This window comes from Zonotrichia albicollis, chromosome 6 (assembly GCF_047830755.1).
Source record: "Zonotrichia albicollis isolate bZonAlb1 chromosome 6, bZonAlb1.hap1, whole genome shotgun sequence".
Classification (NCBI taxonomy): Eukaryota; Metazoa; Chordata; class Aves; order Passeriformes; family Passerellidae; genus Zonotrichia; species Zonotrichia albicollis.
Window position 1 is genome coordinate 3,967,308 of NC_133824.1, and position 9,581 is coordinate 3,976,888.

A 9,581-nucleotide genomic window follows, 5' to 3' on the forward strand; every position below is an offset into this window, starting at 1 on the left:
AGGCTGAAATTTGTCATTTCAGCAGGAGGAGGAAGGAAAGCAGAGCTGTTAGTACAGTCCCTGCCCCTTCATAGAGGGTTTGCTGGCTGACAGGTTCCAGTGGCTGCTGTGGGGCTCAGTTCTTTCTCTGTCTTTCTCAGGGTTTGTGTCTGTTACTGAAAATATGTGGATGTGGTCAAGTAAGTTCAGTTTTTCTACCAACACTGGGTTGTAATAGCTTCAAAAGCACAGTAAAATTTTCATGAGTAACAACTTCTCCTTGGATAGCTTTTGTTGCTGGCTAACAAAGTGTTTCATTTACACTGTAGAGTGTCCTACCTCCTGCCCAGGATGAAAAATCCTGTCAGTCTTCAGCCAACCTGTCACGGCAGCAGCAGCAGCAGAGAAACAAAACCTACATCTCATGGCCCTCCTCAAGTAAGGCTGGAACAAGCTGCTCTCTCTGGGCTGTAATCTGTGATGTCAACAGGAGCTGTAAATTGCTTTTTGTCCTTTCCTCCGTGCAGGTGGCAGCGATGTGGGAGCAGCCATGCCTTCCCGAAGCATGTCCGACCCTGACCAGGAGTTTGACAAGGAGGTAAAACACCTTCTGTGCATGGACACCAGCAATGTCCTGTTGGCATAGATTGCTCTCTTCTTCCAATAAATTACATTCCCGAGGAAATACTTCATGGAGATGTTTTCTTTCCAGAAGTGTTTTTCCCAGCAAAAGTTAGATAAGCTAGCACAAAGGCAAAGCTGTGAAAAGATCTTCTGATGGTGATATTTTAAGAAATGTAATGTCTTCGATTAAGCTTTATAGGCAACGGAAATTTGACTAATTGATGAAATGTCCTCAAAGCTCCTAAAAATGTTCTCTGGGATATTAGCATAGAATAGCAAAGTAATATGACTAGTTAAGTAATTTTCTGTGCTGCCTTAAGGAAGACTTTTTGTCATGTAGCTTGAGAAAGAATCAAATTTATAATACATAAAACTGCTTTTAGCAAGAATAAGAGTATGTGCCAGTAGTCACCAAACTTAAAATGTCTTGGCTCTACAAAACTGATCCGTGTAAACTATCTTCTTGTAAATAGAGAATATACATGATTTTTGGATCTGTGATTTATTATGTGTTTTCTTCTAAGCTTTGCTAAAGCACTGTCTGTGCAAGGAAAGTGTTAGGAATTATTCCTGGGAAGCCAAGTCCCTGACTAAGATATTTTTTAGTGCTTTTTGGTACCCAACTGCAGGCCCATATAATGCTCTGAAGTTTGAAGCATGTCCAGACTTTTGCTGGCTGCCTTAGCACACACCAAGCCCAGAGTTCTGATCATACCTGTGGTCTGACTTCCTTTGTAACCTTCAGTTAGCCATTGAAAGCACATGAAAGTGGGGATCTCTAAACGCAGGTATTTTTGAAACAGTCTTGGTTTTCAAAGGTGCTTATGATGGACTGTGTTAGTTATTCTGCTCACCCTTCCCAAACTCCATTATATTCCATGCTCTGTTGGTAATTGTTGTTTGTAGGCATGACTAATGATAGATTAGAAAGGGAATTTTTACAATGTTTTCTCTTTTTGGTAGCTCTTACAATTTCTTATGACTTCTTATGTTAAAAAAAATAGTAGTTTGAAACTGGAAAGAGGCTCTAATAACACCTTTTGGCTTTATACTACTTCCCCCATGGCTTTTGACTTTATGAACCGCATCATGTTAGGATAATCTTGTTATAGATTATCTTATTTTTGTTCAAGCCATGCAAAACCTTCTGAACAGCATTCTTGAAGGATGTTACCTTTCAATCTATTTGCTAAGTATATATTTCTCTTTCTTGAAAATAACTTGCTGCAGTGGTAACAGATTTTTTTTTTGTGCAATATTTCATTAGCTGTGAATCTGTGCAGTGCTCAGAATTGTAACACACCAAAATAGTGGGAAACTTGCCAGCCATCCTGTTGAAGTGAGACCAGCCTGTGAAGGCAAATATCCAAGGACTAATCTCATACTGGGGAAATAACTGTGGATGGTCTTTATTAGATATTGACGTAGGACGTACCCACTAAGTGTATTCTCTTTCCAGATCTCCAGCCAGATTCTTGGCAGCCTTCACTCGTTTGTCAGGCACTTCACAGGCTTGCTGCTGTTTTGTAAACAGCTCATAATGCTTTTTCCTTCCTCCTCACCAAACTGAAGATGATTTGACCATAGTTTTTATGTGTTTACATGGGCAGATAAAGCTACTCCTGGGCCATAAAAATTGCCTAAAAATTGCAGGCTGGTAAATTCTGAACCAACAGTGTGCAGAGAGATGTATTCCATCAGGAAAGCTTTGCAATGGCTAAAGGAGAGGAGCCAGAGATGCAGCAATTTCCACATACTTTACCATAATTCCTGTTGCATCAGAGGTCACCTTTGGGACTGCACTAGAGCCTGTTGAAGTAATTGCTTGAATGTTTAACCATGGAGTTAATCTAATGCACGCTGCTTTGTCGGTGTTGCTCACCCTCATTTTTGAGTGCCTTTGAAAGCTTTTGAGTGTAAAAAATTCAAGTAAACATCATTCTTTAATGTTTCTCATTAACAGCCTGATTCAGACTCCACCAAACACTCTACTCCATCGAACAGCTCAAATCCAAGTGGTCCCCCAAGTCCCAACTCTCCTCATAGGAATCAGCTTACGCTGGACGGACTGGACCAGTCGACCTGTGACGCGTAACGGCGCCGCTGCTGTCACCCACTGCTGCACGGCGTTCACCTGCAGGGCAGAGCCTCTCAGATGCTAGTGCCAACACTGACACTGACTCTCTAGTGCTGTACAAGAATAATTATATATCCAGATTGTAGATACAAACTATGGAAATGAAGAAAATTCTTTACTAATAGCGATTGAGCTTTTTATGCAGAATTGTTCACTGCTCGGTTACGGTTGATTCCTCTCTGCACAGCTGTGACAGTTTTATTGCATAGGAGCATTTAAGGCCACCGGTAAATAGTCTTATTCTTATGGTGAAAGAGAAATAGAGTTACTGATAATGTTGCTACAATATCAGGAATATTATTTTTCTATAGAATGATGTAATGTCTGATTAGCAGGAAATCCTTTTAGACAGAATTGGGACTTCTGAATAGGAAATGTGAGCAGGGCTAGTTACATCCTCAGATGAATACACTTTTCCCTTTTTCCTGTAACTGTTTTTTTCCTAAATCTTAAGGAGAATGGTAGGAAGCTGTAGGTTGTTTCCAACATCAGTAGAGTCACCAGGAAGTCAAAGAAAAGCTGGTTATAGTTTTGTGGCCTTTTAATTCATTTAGCCATTACATATACAGCTGCATAACTGTCTTTCTATCTTTCTACCAACTTTTTAGTCTTGTACATAGGACTACTGACAGTTATCTCTTTACCCATTCCCTGCTTTTAGTCCTCATCAGTCATTAGTCAGGGCTTTCAAATACTGCTGTGAAAAAGGTTTTACTCCTAGTTCCTGCCTTTCTCCTCCTGAGAAGTTGTTTCTCCTGGGTTTTTGGTGTAAGGACACACTATGCTGTTTAGCTAGCAAGCCTTCTTGTGGACGCATTGCCCTCGGAGTCTGCTTGACCCAGGGACTGTATCGCACTAAAACATCAGTCTGTTCATTGGCTACCAAAGTGGAACGTGAAGGATGTGTAACTGGGGGTGCTGCTTTTCTCATTAATTGTATCCTCACCTGCATGAAGACCCCATGATTATTAATCAAGTATTGATCATGTAGAAAAATGCACAACACACTCCTGTATATTTTGCGATGGCCCACGTGCGGTGATGTTTGCGTGTATATTTAATCTCATGCTTCCATGTATTATACATTTAGTACTCAAAGATTTGTGACCATGTTTCATTAAAAGCTTGTAATTAATTCAGTGGCTGGCATATCCAGTTTGTCATTGTCACACTAGTGTGCCTTCTGTGCCAATTTTATGACAGTTGGATGTCACTTATTTAAAATTCAGTTTAAATGGGCTAATGATATACCAATGGCTAAAGTTCTTTTCTGAAACACTGTATAGGATGTGCACTTATCTTTAGTTTAAACTGAGTGTTCTAGTCAACATTTAATCCTGTTACATTAAGTGTTCGACAGTACTTGCTCTTTTTCTCAGATTCTTGATAAAGGGGCTCAGTTAGAGCTGGACACTACTGCTTTGGGGGTTTTCTGGTTTTTACTTTTTTAATGTAAGTCTAAGTCTTTGTAATTATTGAATTGTGAGAACATTTTTGAACAATTTACATGTCAATAAAGCAGAAGAGGGAGGTTTTAAAGTTTATAGTCGTCTGTCTTGACATCTGAAAACAATCTACTGCTGACACTTGCTTCAGTCTCATGATAAATTCACTTTGTTCACATGGACATTTGACATAAACTGAAGGTATTTTGGAGCTCCCAAAGCACTACAAGAAAGGTGCACACTGCTGAAGGTGAATGAGTGTTCAGGAGCCATGGAAGTCCTTTTGGTGGAATACAGCACTGAAATTTTGTGCCCTTGGTTTTGTTCTAGTGTTGTCATGTCATTGATTTGCTGGCCCTATTAATTCCTTTTTAAATGATTTATATGACTTGTTAGTTACAGCTGAAGCATGGTAAGGAGGCTGCAGGGTCTAATTATGCATCTTAAGTATCATAAAACAATAAATATATTTCACTTGTCCAAGCAGTACTCCCAAGGAAAGGCTTAGGAACATTTCAAGGATTGGTATGTGAATGGTGCAGCCCCTCACACGGGGTTTTTTAAAGCTCTCATGCTCTGATATTTGAGCACCATAGAGCCCACTGTATCTAGACAGTGCCAACATCTCCTCTAGGCTGTCCTAGGCAAGCATCTCTCATCCCTTATGGAGTGCCAGGTGTTCCTGAATTGCTCCTTGGTTTGTCTCACCCTTCCCAGGGAAGGCCGAGCTGGGTGCTTTGCACCCTGCTGTTCTTGCCTGACCAAACCTCCCTGGGCTGGTGTGGGTTGTTGTGAGAAGGTGCACCCACACTGCCCTGGGGATGGGGTGACAGCTGACAGGAGATCTGAGGGCTCTGTGCTGGGAAGCCTTCTCACAAGTATTCGTGCTAATCAGCCTTTGACTTTTAAAAAACATTTCTCCTGCTCTTGAGCTGATTTTTCTCTGCACAGTGAGGGCTTGGGATGACAACAAAGTCTTTAATTATGGGGGTATTAAATCATAGCACTCAGCAGTGCCAGGGCTTGGTTATAATTTAAGCAGGAGAATGTTTCTAGAAAAATTAATTAATTGCTCATGTGAATACATTATTCTTTTTTTTTTCCCTGCTTAAGTCTGGCCAAGCAGAATCCTTTCCCAAGTCCTCCAGCACAGCCCTTTCCAGATCATCTTTTCCCTTACGGATTTTGATTCCGGTTACCTAAAGCGTCCTCTTGAGCCCTCAGGAAAATTTTCATAAATGCAAGCATTCAGGTGAAATGATTCTCTGACAATGCACTTTCTTATCCCTGGAAGCACCAGTCTAGGACTGAAAGTGAGGAATTGAGCTATGCAAGGAATGAGGGTAATTTGGTGTGTGCCTGTTTCTCTGCTCATTCCATTTTCACAGAGGTATGACATCAGGTCCTGAAGCTGGAGTGGTGGGTGGAACTCACTGGAACAATTGGTCACTTCTAGCACACATCTTTTCCCCAAAAAGCTGAGTATTTTGGAATACATCCTGCTATCACTTGCCACCCAAGAACTAAATTCATGTGCCACCATCTCTGTCTACAGAACAGGTGTGCTGGGAATAAACAGCTTCCTAAACAGGTGCAATCTGCTGGAGAGGGTGTGCATAAAATCTGGCTTTAACTTTGCAGGGTAAGTGCTTAACACAGCTAAGTCACAGGGAGGGGACTTCAGAGTGGAAATGCTGGAGATGCTGCAGGCACCCTTGTTTTGCACAGCACCAGATTGGCATCCCTGGGAGAAAGCAGATGTGTAAAAACCTTGAGAGCTGGCACTGGTACCCTGAAGCACTGAGAAGCAGGAAAGTGTTTGAGGGAGGAGATGACTGTGGGAACTGAACTGCACATTGAGGTGCAGTTAAGCAACGTGTTAATGCATTGAAGGTGTTACATCATGACCAGAACCCTTGTCTTGCTGAGTTTAGCTTATTTTGAACCAAAAAGAACACATGGCATTCTTGCATGCCAGGCTACTGGAGCATCTTGTGTTCCAGTTTGCACCATCTGCTCTGGATGAAGCAGCTCTGGCAGGCAGAAGGGAGGAGGACAGTCCAAAAATCAGTGTTCAGCTGCCCAACCCTTTTCTTCCCCTGCTGTGGCAGCAGCTCTGCCCGACCTTCTCCCTGCCTGCCCCCCTGTGAATGTGGCTCCCCTCTCAGCTGCCCCTCACCATTCCTCCCTGGCAGCCCTGGGGCCCTGGGCAGCTGCCACCCCTGCCCGGAGCAGGGCAGCCCCTTCCTGCGGGCTGAGAGCTGCTCTGGTGCCGGGCTCGGCTCTGGCACGGCAGCACACAGGGCTGGAGGGGCTCTGCTTGAGGGGAGGCGGTTCCATGGGCACAGGACCACGTCAGGAAGACAGGAGGGAAGGCACGGTGCCAGCACTGTCTCAGTGGTTCCGAGATGCCCTAAACATGTTTTTTTTGGAACGGGGGGTGGTGATGAGACCAGGTATCAACTGCAGGCCTGGTGTGGGATGCTCAGGGATGCCGAACGCTGGCAGGAGCCGGTCCCAGCGGTGCCTGATGCTCAGGCCAGCGCTGCCGGCAGGGTTAGCTGAGGACAGGAGCAGAAGACAGCAGGACGTGCTCAGCCAGCGGGAGCTGCAGTGCTGTGCTCCAGCCAGAGGAGGAACATGGACTAAGGAATCAGCCCCTTCCCTGTCCTTGCAGCAAATATTTTCCCTGCTCCCCAATAAGCTGCAGCACTTTTTTGTCATCTGACTGCACAGGTTCATGCAGGTTTATTGATGCTCTCTCATAGATAAAACCCTCAGATTTTTTCAGCCTCGCCTCCTTTGCTGCTCCTTACGCAGTCCCCGCTCTGCAGTCCCGTGGGGACGGGCAGTGCAGAGCCCTGCATGCTGATGGACGCGGCCGGAGCTGCCGCCCCGCAGTGCCTTGGCTGGCCCCTGCACTCCGGTGAGACCCGTCCCTGCCAAATGCCCTCCTGCCACTGCTCCCTCCTGCTGAAAGAGATATAAAAATATACTTTCATCGAGCCAAGTCTGTCTTTGGGCTCAGGGATATTTTGAGGACTCTGCCACAATCCGAGTTTGTGCACAACTTCTGTGAGCGGCTGTATTGTGCAAAGGGAAGGCACCGTGCTATGTGCTGGTGCCCATTAATAGTATGCGGGTTGCTTTTTCTTTTGACACCCTAGCAAGCAATGACTCCTGACATCTTGCCATTAACACTAATGCATTTTGAATTAGTCTCTCACAGTGGGGGACTCCTGACACTCAGGACCAGAAGCAAAACAAAGCCATCAGGTGCCCAGACCCGCCGTGCACAGCCTCAGTGACACAAACCACCAATGTGCTGCTTACCAAGGATGTCTGTGAATTAAAATTCCTTGTTTAGGCAGGATCCCAGGAGACACTTGTGTACCAACCCCTTTGCTCTGCCCTGCCTGCAGCACGGGCTGCGTGTGTGTGTCGGTGTGCAGCAGTCATGGATACAATCATGGGTACAATCACGGATACAGCTGTTCTTCCAGCAGCTCTCGATCCCAGCATCACAAACTGACTCTGGTGCTTCATTTTGTTTCTGCAGAGCTCCCCCCTCCCTGCAGCGCGTTCTCTACGAGCGAGCGAGTGGCTCCTGAAGGAAAAGTACAGACTGTGCTCTGCTCGTGCACTGACAAAAATTGATCTCTGCATTAATTAAAGCCTCTATTGTAAGTGACCTCAAGCTGCTAATGCATTTTAAAAATGAAGCTTCGCCAACAGCAAATTCAAACACGTAGGGGTGACCAGGTGGAGGCTCCTGCCACAGGCTGCTCTGCCTCCCTCCGTGTCAGTGATGTGTCCCAGGAGGGTGTCTGAGTACACAAACACACCCCCGCCTGTGGCTCACCCTCAAATCCCTGTGAGAGCAGGCAGGACACAGAGCTGATGTCCTCAGCCACTTGCAGGGGAAGAACATCATCCTGACCCCCTCTTGTGCAATGGTCCCCTTGCCAATGGGTTGTCTCTTCTCTCCCTCAGCCCATGACCATGGGATGCTCTTGCCTTTCCCCCTCTGCACAGGATGTGAGGATGCAGCCATCGAGACCCCTCCCAATCCTCACATCACAATTCACACTCACAATGAGCGAGGCCCAAAAACAGCCAGGGAGGGAAGAAATTCCCTCTGAGGTGGGGACTCCCCGGGGGCCACCCTTGAGCCCCTTCCTCGTGTTGGCAGTGCTGGTGTGATGATGGGCTGCCTGGGGCAATGATGGGCTGCCTGGGGCAGTGGCCTCCAGTGTGTAGCATTGCATTGGCCCCAGAAAGAAAATTCCTCTGTGTGTGTTTGTATTTGAAAGCTTGTGGGCTGGAGTCACCTGCAATGAACTGATGTGAAAGAGGAAAAGAACACAAGAAGGCCCTCACAGCAGAAAGGAGGGATGTAGCTGGTGGAGGATGTGGCTGCTCTCACAGGCACCATGGTAACACCACGGCTCTGAGCTGCACTGAGCCCTGGCCATGTCTGGCCGTGGGGGGCAGCAGCAGGGCTTGGGCTGGGGATCCACCTTGGGCTCACACCACAGGAGTGACTGTGTGTGCTGCGTGGTGAGCTCCTGGGTGCTGTCCGTGGGTCACTGCTCCCCAGTGATGCACTGGTTGTAGGACCATGGGATGGTGGGGATTGGGTATTCCCCACGTCAGCTGCTGCAGGCTGATGACTTCCTCTGCTTTCTGACCTGCCTGGGGACCATTTCACCCAGCAACAAGAGCCTGACAGAGGCACAAACTCCTGCCCAGGCAAGCTGCTTTTCAGCCCAGTACTGAGCCCCCTCAGGAGAGGTGAAACCCCAAGGGGGTGTGTGCCCTGAGCACAGACTGCCCTGGCTCTGCCCCACTTGCAAATGCACCACAGCACCCAGAGAGGCCTTGCTCCCTGCTGGCTTTGTGCTCTAGTCCTGCCTGTTCCCAGAGGGCAGGGCTGCTCCCACACCACAGGCTGCCTTTTACCCTTCTTCAGGGCTCTGATGCACCTAATGATGAATTCCCAGCCCTTTGAGAAGGGATTATGTCTTCCAGAGACTAGAACAAAATATTATAAACTTAAAATAGCTGCTTCCTTATGGAATATGCCAACAAGCCCTACTGAATACTCAGTAGAGTGTAAATTTGCATCCATTTGCATACATATCCATAATTTCCACCTCACCCATCAGCCCTGCTCCATAAAGATGCACAGCCTGACATTGTGAGCAGATGATGGTGTTCGACACAGGCCAGAGCTAACGAGGCCCCTCAGTGCCACTGCCCCAGCCCTCATCAGGTGTGACTGTCCCCAGCCCTCAGCTCCTGCCTGCATCCCTCCCAGGGACCCTGGCATCAAATTTCCTTCCCCTTCTACCATGAGAAGACTTTCTCACCTCGAGGAATAACAGAATAAATCC

The 9,581-nt window shown here is 46.5% G+C and overlaps 1 protein-coding gene across 11 annotated transcripts in view; it reads left to right on the forward strand.

Annotated features, from left to right (window-relative positions):
• CDC42BPB (CDC42 binding protein kinase beta) overlaps positions 1-4,282 on the forward strand; it is a 92,753-nt gene extending 88,471 nt beyond the window's left edge. For 6 of the 11 annotated variants that reach the window (XM_074542310.1, XM_074542311.1, XM_074542316.1 and 3 more), the window contains 4 exons: positions 141-179; positions 309-417; positions 507-577; positions 2,567-4,282. In XM_074542310.1, coding sequence (XP_074398411.1) covers positions 141-179; positions 309-417; positions 507-577; positions 2,567-2,698 — 351 coding nt within the window. In that variant the 3' untranslated portion in view covers positions 2,699-4,282. The remainder of the gene's footprint in view (positions 1-140; positions 180-308; positions 418-506; positions 578-2,566) is intronic. The other 5 variants (XM_074542313.1, XM_074542312.1, XM_074542317.1 and 2 more) reach the window with 1 other exon arrangement.
• Positions 4,283-9,581: the final 5,299 nt, after the last annotated feature.